Source organism: Aulonocara stuartgranti (genome assembly GCF_965226115.1).
Source record: "Aulonocara stuartgranti genome assembly, chromosome: 11".
Classification (NCBI taxonomy): Eukaryota; Metazoa; Chordata; class Actinopteri; order Cichliformes; family Cichlidae; genus Aulonocara; species Aulonocara stuartgranti.
This window is the reverse complement of record NC_138947.1, coordinates 5850533-5863367: the sequence shown is the minus strand read 5'-3', so window position 1 is coordinate 5863367 and position 12835 is coordinate 5850533. Positions and strand designations below refer to the sequence as shown.

Sequence of the window (12835 nt, the reverse complement as noted above, 5' to 3'; positions counted from 1 at the left end):
GATTCCTGTAGCACAATTCCTAAAACTATTCAGACATATAGCAAAACCACTCACTGAGTTTGCAAAACTAAAAGCACAAAAACTGCTTTGCACTCAGTTTGCAATTTTGTAACACACACTTTGCAAAACTGTAGGCACAATTCACTGCACAACACTCAATTACCAAATTTCCAACACACTCCTAGCAAAAGTATACACATGTATGGCTATCATTAACACTAATTTGCCAACTGTCTGGCACACTTTCACATGTGAAAACTTTCTTAGATAATTAGTTCACTTTGCAATCAGCCTAAGAACTATAATACAGGTAAGCTGTGTGTGCGGAGTACAATGGAGGGAGCAGAAAGAGTGAGAAGTAGAGGAGGCCGAGGAAGAGGACATGGAGGTGAAGAAGTAGGATGAAGAGGACGACAAGGACAAGGAGGAGCAAGAGGAAGACGAGGAGGGGGGAGAGGAAGATGAGGAGGGGGAGAGGAAGGGTAAGAAGAGTAAGAAATAGAATTGCTGATGACATCAGAGCTACAATAGTGGACCATGTAATCAACCGTGGAATGACCCTGAGGGTAGCTGGCCAACGGGTCTCAGGAGAGTTTTCTCCAAGCATGACATCCCGGTGTATTTCAGACCCAGCAACACGCTCAGACACAAACTGGTTTACCCGAAAGACAAAACACAAACTTAACAATGTGGTGTATGCTGTACAGTGCAGCGAGGAATGCTCAGACCTCTACATTGGAGAGACCAAACAGCCACTTCACAAGCGCATGGCACAACATAGAAGAGCCACCTCCACAGGACAAGACTCAGCAGTCCATCTGCATCTAAAGGTCAAAGGTCACTCTTTCGAGGATGCCAACGTTCACCTGTTGGACAGAGAGGACAGATGGTTTGAAAGAGTGAAAGAAGCAAGAGTGAAAGAAGAAGAAGTAATTCCACATGGCTTGTTGCTGTTTATTGATAAACCAAGAGATGTCACGTGGTTTTATTTATAAACAAATAAAACCTTTGAAAAAAATTTTAGGAGAATTTGTTTATCAGTCACAAGGCACACAGTTTTAAAGACAGGCTAAAAACATATGCAGGTACTACCATCAAGTTTTTTACTTAGTAAATCACTGTATTAATAAAGTATCCATGTGTCATTTACATGACCTTTATCTACTAAATATATATTACAACAGAATTTCTTAACACAAACCATGTGTAAAATTTTGTCAAACATAATTATTCTTACCAAACTAGGGTGACCAGATTTGTTTGGCTCTGGTCACCTTAGAGATAATGTGACAGGTTCCTCATTTGAAAAATAAGGCTGGAAGTAAGTGAGGTAAGTGACGGAAGTGATGTTGTAGGTGACGTCAGACGCCGGAGATTTTGGCGGAGAAAAAGCAAATGGTAGCATAGAGTTTAACAAAGGTTTTCCAAGCTTCAGTATTACCAAATATACTAATCAATTGTCATATAACTAACAACATCTGTTTTATCATCTCTAACACCCTGGAGGACAACGGGGAGAGTTTAGACGCTCTCCAAGATTACATCGACCGCTGTTTTCAAGATTTAGTAATGCATAAGGCCCAGAGTGCATCTTCCCCGGCCAAAATCGAGACGCCGTCATCGAAGAGAAGTCGCCAGGCAGACTCCCCCGGTACAACATCGCCTGCCGGCAAAGACATCGCAGAAATCCTGGAGTCAATCGACAAGCGATTGTCCAGTTTCGATGCGAGGCTGTCCCTGGTGGAGATTTTACACCGGGAATTTAAATCTCTGAGAGAATCCCTGGAATTCAGCCAGCGGCAGGTGGAAACGCTTGCCGCTGAAAATGCCACGCTACGGGAGTCGGTTAAATCTCTCACCGATAACGTGACCCAGCTAAACATTGAAAATAAAAAAATAAAAGAGTCCGTTATCGATCTACAAGCCCGTAGCATGAGAGATAATCTTGTGTTTTCTGGTATTCCAGAAACTGCCGGAGAGGACGCAGAGGCAACGGTGAAAAACTTCATTAAAATCCACCTGAAGCTGCCGGAGGACACCGTAAAGAACATCGACTTCGATAGAGTACATCGCTTGGGGGGCGCGCGGTCGCGGACCGGGAGACCACGGCCTATTGTGGCCAAATTCAGTCAATTCAAACAGAAGGAACAGGTGAAGAGTCGCGGCAGAGAGCTGAAAGGAACGGACTTCAGCGTGAACGACCAGTTCCCCAAAGAGATCCTGGAACGACGCAAGGTCCTGTTCCCAGTTCGACGTAGCTTTATCCAGAAAGGCTCCCGTGCTGTCATCGCTGTGGACCGGCTCTACGTGGACGGACAGCTGTACCGCGACCCCGGCACCACACCGTGGTTATACTGACTGCACTCCAGATAAGAACCCGCTACACTCTTTTCTTATTCATTCACACTTTCTCCTTTAAAATGTGTTTAACCTAGTAATATCAGTAGGATGTCATAGCAGATATAACACCGTCACCCTCCGTCATTGCTTTAATTGGAATGTTTCCGTTTCGTTTCCTTTTTTTGTTGTTGCTCACAGTTCATGTGGTTTCTTTCTTTCTCTTGTCTTTCACTGCTGTGGTCACCTACTTCCCCACTCACCTACAAACAACACCCTCTATTTCTCCATATTTTCACAACACGATCACGCAAACACATCAGCTCAACGGCAGCACATTCACAACAGCCTCACAGCACGCACAGACTTGCAGGACACATAAGCAAGCCACGCTTGTTCATATTAGTGAATATTCACACACATAGTCAGACTTATGGAGTCTCTCACCACACTTCTTTTTCTCTTTCTATTTACAAACAAGGGATGTTTCCATATTCTCTCCACCTGTCTAAACGAAACACCCAGCATACATCATTAAACATACACGCACAATTAAGGGCATGCTGAGGTTTGTCACATGGAATGTAAATGGAGCTGGCACCAGAGGAAAGAGGTTAAAAATATTTAACCAGCTTAAAAAACTACAGGCAGATGTTGTTTTATTACAAGAAACTCACAAACCTGTCACAGGTTTAAATGAACTTAAAACACCTGAGTTTCCTAACGTGTTTGCAGCCGGTTATAATTCTAGACAACGGGGAGTAGCAATTTTAATACATAAAAATGTTAATTTTACAGTACTCGATACAGTTATAGATCCAGAGGGTAGATTTCTAATTATTAAACTATCAATATTGAACAAAAAACTATGTATTGTTAGTATATATGGTCCAAATGTTGATGAACCCTCATTCTTCCACGGTTTTTTTAGTGCACTCTCTGAACACCTTGATTGCACACTCATTCTTGGCGGTGACCTCAACCTTGGACTAAATGAAGAAATGGATAGGCTCAACACAACAGGAACTCAGCGTAATTGGCAGTCCACAAATATAATCAAACAGTATATGAACGACTTTGGTCTTTGCGATGCATGGCGCTCTCTTCACCCCACCAGTAAGGAATATACTTTTTTCTCGCATGTTCATCACTCTTACTCTCGTCTGGATTATTTTTTGGTCAGCAGCTCACTGCTGTGTGACATTTCAGACACTGAGATTCATCCTATAGCTGTCAGCGATCATGCTCCTGTATCTTTAACACTAATGCACAAGAATAATACTACGCCAAGTAAAAACTGGAGATTTAATATATCACTACTTAAAGATGAAGACTTTATTAAATACTTTAAAAAGGAATGGACTTCATATTTAGACTTTAATGACACTCCCGGAATATCTGCTTCTGTTCTATGGGAAGCAGGGAAAGCTGTGATGAGAGGTAAAATAATTTCTTTCTCATCACACAAAAAGAAAGAAGAAAACAAAAATATTCAGGAATTAGAAAAAAACATCAAATCACTAGAAGAAGCCTACGCGTCCCACCAAGATCAGGAAACATTGAACAAAATATGCAAAACAAAACTAGAATTAAATGAAACTATTAATAAAAAAACACAATTCCTTATACAAAGACTTCGCTTGCAGAATTTTGAACACAGTAACAAATCAGGTCGATTTCTAGCTAACCAGCTAAAAATAAATAAAGAAAAAACAACTATATGTGCTGCTAAAGATTTATCGGGGAACACAATATATGATCCTGGAAGAATAAACAACATTTTTAGGGATTTCTATGAAACTTTATACTCACCACAAATAAACCCATCTAAAAATGAAATTGATCTGTTTCTTGACAACGTAACTCTTCCAAAATTACTAGACAGTCAAGCAATGGAATTGGATTCGCCACTGACGCCAAGTGAACTCCAGGAAGCCCTGATAAGTATGCCCAATAATAAGGCTCCAGGTCCAGACGGCTTCCCTGCAGAATTCTACAAAGAATTCTGGACAATTTTGGCACCAGTATTCCACAGCATGTTGCAGGAAATCGAGGAAAAGGGCAGACTACCACCAAATATGAATTCTGCCAACATTAGTCTCCTGCTAAAACCAGGCAAAGACCCTTTATTTCCCTCAAGCTATCGTCCAATTTCTCTTTTAAATGTAGACCTTAAAATAATCTGCAAAGCTCTCTCAAAGAGATTAGAGAAAATGACCCCCCTCTTAATTCATCCTGACCAAACTGGTTTCATAAAAGGTCGGCACTCCTCAACAAACACTCGTAGATTACTTAATTTAATAGACTACTCATACGATAAAAACATCGAAGCCATAATATTATCTCTAGATGCAGAAAAAGCATTTGACAGAGTTAATTGGAAATTTTTATTCGCAACTTTACACAAATTTGGTTTTGGAAACTCTTTCATAAACTGGATAAGAATATTATACAATTCCCCAACGGCTCGTATCAGAACAAATGACCAGACATCCTCCAGCTTCTGTCTCCTGAGGGGCACCAGACAGGGATGCCCACTCTCCCCCTCACTTTTTGCAATTTTTATCGAACCTCTAGCAGCAGCATTTAGACAGGCTACAACAATTAAGGGCATAAAATGTAAGAACATAGAACATAAAATCAGTCTCTATGCGGATGATGTGTTGCTTTTTCTGCAAAACACACAAACCAACCTCTCTGAGGTAATTACTTTAATAAACTGGTTTTCAAGAGTTTCAGATTATTCAATTAACTGGCCAAAATCTACAGTTCTCCCCATTAACTGCTCCTTCCATAATTCTTCCTCTGCCCCACTGCAATCCGGAAATATTAAATATTTAGGTATTAATATCTCTCCTAAGCTTTCAGACTTAACTAAACTAAACCACATCCCACTTCTAAAGAAAGTAGAAGGCGATCTGACTAGATGGAAATCTTTACCCATATCACTCATGGGAAGGGTCGCCACTATAAAAATGATGATCTTGCCAAAAATAAATTACTTATTTTTGATGATCCCTAACAAACCATCACAAGATTGGTTCAGATCTCTGGATTCATATATTTCCAAATTCCTTTGGAAAGATAAACCCCCGCGTATTAGCTTAAAAACGCTACAAAGAACCAAGGATAGAGGAGGATTAGATCTGCCTAATTTTCACCAATACTTCTTAGCCAACAGGCTTCAGTTCATCTCAGAATGGTTAAAACATACCTTCTTAGTTGAGCCCTGGCTAGATGTTGAACAGGCACTATGCAAGGATCTAGAGATTTCAGACCTACCATTTATTAGCTCAAACATCAAAAGACATGAATGCTTTAAAAGTATCAACATCAGCTTTTCTCTAACAGCATGGTGGGAGTTTCTAAAAATAACGGAGTCTTCATTAATCCCATGCAAACGTACACCTATCTGGAATAACCCTGACATATTACAAAACAATAATATGATTAATTTCCCAGAATGGAGTTGTAAAGGAATTAAATACTTAGAACATATATTAGAGGGAACAGAATTTATTCCATTTGACAGACTAGTTGAACAATATGGGATCAACAAGACAAGGTTTTTAGAATATCAACAAATTAAATCCATAGTAAAAAAGAAATTTAACCTCAGTCAAGTTGAATTACAAACACCACTAAGTGCGGCACATTTTCTTACTCTTAAATCCCCCAAATTATTATCTAAAATATACAGAACACTTTCTAAATTAGATGAATCAATATCCCTTCCTACTGCAAAGTGGGAAGCAGATTTATCAGTCAACCTAGACCAAAACTTCTGGTCTCAGATTTGCTTAAAAACTTTTAAATTAATTAAAAATCCCAGTCTGCAATTAATACAATACAAAATACTTCATAGAGTGCACTATACAGGTCATCGGATGTTCAAGATGGGCTTTACATCTTCCAACAACTGCTCACACTGTCAAGGCAATACACCAGACAATTACATCCACGCTCTTTGGTTCTGTCCACCAGTGCAAAAGTTTTGGCGCGAGATATGTGAAGACTTATCAAAATGTCTGAAATGTAACATTCCAACCTCCCCCTTAGTGTGTTTGTTGGGCAGCTTAGATAATGTCACTTCAGAAAAGAATATAGCCCATATGATCTTCACTGCCCTATGCATAGCCAAGAAAACAGTCCTCATGAACTGGAAAAATAAAAATAATCTTAATTCTAACCAATATAGAAATTATCTATTAGATTACATTAGTCTTGACACAGCCTCTGCCACCACATTAGATCAATTGCTCTGGGCCCCTTTTATCAGCTCCATCACCTAGTGGGGGTGGGGGGTCATAGTTTGGTCCCGCCTTCACTGTTGTGATTGGTGAGGGGGTAGGGACAGGCTTAGGGCGTCGGGGGGTTCCCCGGAGGCATCTTCCTTGGGGGGCTCAACCCGGGGTAGCGGTCACGTCCGGTTGAGGGCTCTGTTGGCTCTCAGGTGACTGTTTCCTCGCGGCTGCGTGCAGCGGGGCTAGGGGAGGGTCTGTGCTGACGGACGCGGGTTACTGACCTGGCAACCTGGCTGCCCCTGGGTGGGTCCGGGATGGGCGTGAGGTTCTGGGGGCGCTCCGTCTCTGGGCTGGGGCCCGGGCCGGGCCTCGGGGGCTCGGGTCCTGGTTGGTGTGTTGCCGGGGTTGTGGGCGGGTGGGTGCATGGGGGCCCGGCCCTGGAGCAGGGTGCCGCCGGTGCATCGAGCCGCCTGGGGGGCTCTTCAACTGGTGGGGGGGATGGTCACATCTTGCAGGAGCTTTCTTCTCTCAGGAACTCTCTGCAGGAGGGGGAGATACAGGAGAGGTGGAGGAAGATCTCAGCCTGGGCGTTTACCGTCTTATGTAGTCTGGAAGATGTGTGGTTGGTGGGGTGGGTGCAGTTTTCTCTGTGGTGGGGTTGGGTGGACTGTCCAGGGCTCTGTGGAGCCGGGGGGGCGCTACTGCACTGGGCCCCGGTCTGATGGGCCTGGGCCCCCCTTCCCTGGCGGGTCGCGGAGGGTGGGAGTGCCTACTGGGGTCAGCGGGGGAGCTGGCCCCAGGGAGGGGTTACCTGCCCCTCCCTTCCTTCCCTCCCCATCTCCAGCTGCCTCCCTCTTCCCGCTCCTCCACAACCACCCACACATGCAGGGCCTTGGAGTGGGGGTATGTCACCAGGGTGCAGAGGAGGCTACCCCCCCCCCCCCCCTGTCCCCTTCTGGCTGCCTCTGCCTCAATTTTATCCCACAACTTAGACATTCACATTATTCACACTCTCATTACACATACATATAGGATCTTGGGGATGGGCACAATCACGGAGTCCAAATCACCATCAGGGTGTATACCTCACCCCTGACGTCGTTGCCCACCTCTCAATTTTAAATACACTTAGTCATTGAGGGTTAGCAGGAGGGACTATGCGCTTACCTGCTGCTCCTTGGCAGGTAGCTCCATGCCCTCCTGGGTTTTAATTGCACCTTAGAACACATATGCATCAACACTACAATGAGCGGGTGGAGGGAGGTTTGGAGTCTTCTCCCACCTCCATTCTCTGCGGCCTGCTGGAGCGGGAGGGCTAGTAGGAGGAGTTGGCCGTCCGACTGCGGTCTGGGGTGTGGGGCCTCCCTGCTGCTGCGGAGTCGGGGTGGTCTGCCTCTCCCCACCGCAGGGAAAAGGGTAACACCACCTGGGTCTGGGTGCAATTCCCCCCTCCAGGGGCAAGGGTACCTAGACCCGGTTTGTAGAGTACGCTTGGGGAGTGTGATTGTGTGTACAGCGTCTCTTTATGTCTGTCTCCATGTTGGTTGAGTGTGGAGTGAGTGCATATGAGAGCATGAGGGTGGGAATGGATGTTTGTGTCTGTGTGTGCCTGTATGTCTGTGTCTATATGTCAGGTTGGGTATCAGACGCCACCTCTCTGGGGACACCTCAGGCCCTCCAAGGTTTGGAGGCCTATCTCCACCCACCACCACTTCCCCTGCCGGTGGCGGACTCCCTCAGGTGTCGGTGTGTTGGTGGTTCTTTGTGTCTGGGGGTGGGCGTCCGGGTACACACCGGCTCACTCCTTGGCGGCCGCTTGTCGGGGCCTGGGGCTCGCTCGGGCCCCTTTGGGGGTGGGGTGCCCCCGGCCTCTCGGCCTAGGGCTCGGTCACTCAGGCGCAGCTGGGGGCCGGCGGAGCTCACGGGCGCGTCACTGCAACTCCCCCTGACTTCTGCTCCGCGGCTGCTGGGCGAGCCCTCATCTGGGACTCTCCTCAGCTCTTACTGGGACAGTGGCGCGGCTGCCCCTCTGTTGGTCTTCCATGGTCTCTTGTGTTCTGGGGGCCTCTGGATGTCTGGAGTTTTGATCTCCTCATACCCGCTTCACACCCTGGAGGACGGGGCTGTGGCCCCCCCACACTCCCTAGCAGATCATTACATGGAGAAACCTTTGGAATGCAAGCATGCTGATCCACACAGGTATGCACACATGGGTATTCACAGACGCGGACTAAAGCTTTCTTGGCTGCTGCCTCAAAGCACACTGTGCGCTGTCTATCTTGCGTGCTGCACAATATCGTTTATTACTTAGTAAATACTGATATCTATGACTAGCTAGTTTATTGTGATGGTGCTTTGTTTTCTCTATTATTATGTTGCTCTTTGTTGTTTGCTGTCTCCTCTGTTTGTTTTTGTTTGTTTGTTTGTTTGTTTTTTTTCTCCATACAGGTGACCCAGGAGTTGTTTTTTTTTTGTCTCTCTTCCCCCCCCTTCTCACCGTCTCTTCTCCCCTTTGGTTTTCTTTCTTTCTCTCCCCCTCTCTCTCTCATTCATTCCCCCTGTCCTATTTATTAAAAAAAAAAAAAAAAAAAAAAAAAAATGACAAAGGATGAACTGAAGCTCTGCCATCACGTAATGTCGCATACTGCTGTTTCTGATGTCATTTAAAAAAAAAAAAAAAAAAAAGTTGTATTGATTAACTCATTTAGTCATAGTTGTCTTTGTCAAGGGAATGTTGTACAAGTCATTTGTGTCATGTTGACTGTCTCCTGTTTTCTGGGCTGAATCTTCTATTGCAGCTTGATGTCAGCTGGTTCCTCACTTGCTAGTTTTGCACTTAGCTAAGAAGGAATAAAATAATTGGCATTTTCTGGCAACATTTTCTTCTGTGTTAAATTCAATATAACCTCAAATCAGAGTTTTCTTCTATTGTTCCTACTTCTAAAAAACAATGGAGAAGAGAAAACAATTACCTGTTGGAGGACCTGGGTGTTCATAGTGTGATCTGTCAAGTTAGTGTCAGTTTGAATCCTTATTTTAACCAGTTGTATGCACCACTGTATCTGAAGAATATAAAATATAAAATCACAAACAAGTCAGATGCACAGTAATTGAAACAAAAACAGAAGAAAAGCTTCTTTGGAGAAGGGAACAGTCACCTTCCTCGCAGATGAAAGCTTTCTTAAGAGCACAATCATCATCGGTCCATTGATGTTGAGAATATTCACACACACAAAAGTCGTTAAAGTCAGCATTATTTGGTTTTCTAGAACGCCAGTTTCTAAATAAGCAGTTGCTGTTATCAGACCAAGTCCACGGTTCTCTATAAAGACCAATCCACACTCCACTCGACGGTGATTTTTTTTTTTGAAAGACCTTTGTATTTTTTTTTCTTTTTTTTTTTTTTGCCTGTCCCATTTGGTTCTTTAGCCATCAGAATTGTTGTCCGAAGACCAACAAGGATACTCAATGGATTTATTTTGCCAAATGGATCATCGTGGCATTGCCGTATTGGTCCATTTGATCGACCTTTGTTTTTATTATTTATTTTATTTTATTTTCAGTTGTTACAGACGGGACAGACATGAGTGAGGGATGGGAAAGGGAGAAAGAAAGAGGAAGGAAAAGAAAAACAGAAGGGGAGAGGGACAGTGAGAAAGGGGAAAATAAATGAATAAATAAAATAAAATAAGACCTTTGTATTTTCAACAGAGCTCTCAATTGTAACCAAGTCAGTGTAGTATGCTCTGAAGTGAGCTTGTGGATCCAACCATATGCGCGCAATTGTGACATACACATAGGAGTTTGTTGTCTCTGCAAAGGACAAAAGTAAAACCAGTGCCAAATTAGTGAAGAAACTGAAACAAATGCTGATCAATTAAAAGATGGGCTTTTCAATTACACAAATACAAACATAATAACTGCACAGAAGAGGAGAGATACATGTGCGCTTGTATGTTGTGATTGACAATGTGTTGGATATGGATTAATAGGTAAGCCAGTAGGTATAATCAATACAAATAGTTCCTTATCTGTGTAACAAACAAAAGGGCTAAGAAGAAAACAGTTTTTATCAGACCATGTTCCATCAGAGTTCATAAACCCACAGTATTCAGAACTGAAAGAATTATCTGGCTCACGCCAAACTTCATAAACAGTTTTACTTGTTTGACCAGTTGCTGACCATCTCCAGGAGTTGCTATAATTTTTCAGTGTTCCCTTCCAGGCTTCGGGGCCATTTCTTAATCCGATCCATGCTGTAGTGGTTGATAAAGGAGGTCTGTTCAGTCTGTCGATGGTGGCCAGGTCTGTGTATTTCTCTCTGCAGTAATTTTGAGCATCAGTCCAATTCATTGTCAAATTGACATAGTGGAAGTACCTTATGTGGTAAGAGGCAAGGCAAGTTTATTTGTATAGCACAATTCAACAACAAGGTGATTCAAAGTGCTTTACAGAGACATTAGAAACAAAAACAAATAAAAAGCATGATTTAAAATTGATTACAGTTTTTTCTGATTGCTTAAGCACATTTTTTGTAACTATTGGCTAATTTTGCAAAACTCTTCACACAAATAAGAAAACCTGTCACCCAATCATCAAAACATTGTAGTTCTCTTGCAAAAGCAAACACAGCTAGATTACAGTTTTTTCTGATTGCTTAAGCACATTTTTTGTAACTATTGGCTAATTTTGCAAAACTCTTCACACAAATAAGAAAACCTGTCACCCAATCATCAAAACATTGTAGTTCTCTTGCAAAAGCAAACACAGCTAGATTAACTCTTCACACCTTCGTAAAAATGGTGTTTCCGTATCAAACAGTACACACAAGCCATCATCTACTAAGCACACAATGCGCCAACTGCACACTGATGGTATGAATACAAAACACATCTGGCTTTTGCTTTCTCTGTGCACAAGGTAGGCTATGTCAGTTTGAGCTCATACTTCTGTCATAGATCCATAAGCATAGAGGGATCCAAACTTCAAGTACTGGTGTTTATTCAAACAAATCAAAACAAACACAAGTGTTTATTTCCAAGTATAGGATTATTTGCAATCGCCATAATGACTATATGGGTTACTTGGTCTGCAGTGAACATGCTTCCTCTGCCCCCAGCATCTGGTCATCTAGCAATTCTGTAAAGTAACAATTTCAGTATTTTTACATCAATGGTATTGGTGTGTTTCTCATTGGCATATGGCAGTGCTACAAATCTTTGTGCGAAGTGACTGTACTAACCGATTCTCATTTCAAGACGTCCTCATGGTGCTTGCTACAGTGTAGCGGCTCGAGTTAGGCTGGACCCGTTGGCCAGCTACCCTCAGGGTCATTCCACGGTTGATTACATGGTCCACTATTGTAGCTCTGATGTCATCAGCAATTCTATTTCTTACTCTTCCTACCCTTCCTCTCCCCCCTCCTCATCTTCCTCTTGCTCCTCCTTGTCCTTGTTGTCCTCTTCATCCTACTTCTTCACCTCCACGTCCTCTTCCTCGGCCTCCTCTACTTCTCACTCTTTCTGCTCCCTCCATTGTACTCCGCACACACAGCTTACCTGTATTATAGTGCTTAGGCTGATTGCAAAGTGAACTAATTATCTAAAAAAGTTTTCACATGTGAAAGTGTGCCAGACAGTTGGCAAATTAGTGTTAATGATAGCCATACATGTGTATACTTTTGCTAGGAGTGTGTTGGAAATTTGATAATTGAGTGTTGTGCAGTGAATTGTGCCTACAGTTTTGCAAAGTGTGTGTTACAAAATTGCAAACTGAGTGCAAAGCAGTTTTTGTGCTTTTAGTTTTGCAAACTCAGTGAGTGGTTTTGCTATAAGTCTGAATAGTTTTAGAGATTGTGCTACAGGAATCACAGTTAGGGTTTAAGCATTCAGACAAAACTGTAACTCACAACTTTAAAATCTACTAAACTCTTTCAAGTAAATACTGACGTCTGCCAACTTTCACTCACTTTGGCTGCAGGGTCAAACTACAGGGAGTGCAGAATTATTAGGAAAATGTGTATTTTGTCCACATCATCCTCTTCATGCATGTTGTCTTACTCCAAGCTGTATAGGCTCGAAAGCCTACTACCAATTAAGCATATTAGGTGATGTGCATCTCTGTAATGAGAAGGGGTGTGGTCTAATGACATCAACACCCTATATCAGGTGTGCATAATTATTAGGCAACGTCCTTTCCTTTGGCAAAATGGGTCAAAAGAAGGACTTGACAGGCTCAGAAAAGTCAAAAATAGT

At 43.0% G+C, this 12835-nt stretch overlaps 1 protein-coding gene across 1 annotated transcript; it reads left to right on the top strand.

Moving 5' to 3' along the window:
• The first annotated feature begins 1220 nt into the window (after nt 1–1220).
• On the top strand, nt 1221–11191 carry LOC309717287 (uncharacterized protein). Its single transcript, XM_082551726.1, has 2 exons — nt 1221–1651; nt 1967–11191. The coding sequence occupies exons 1-2, from the start codon at nt 1570–1572 to the stop codon at nt 2356–2358; spliced, it is 474 nt and encodes a 157-aa protein (XP_082407852.1). The 5' UTR covers nt 1221–1569; the 3' UTR covers nt 2359–11191.
• Nucleotides 11192–12835: the final 1644 nt, after the last annotated feature.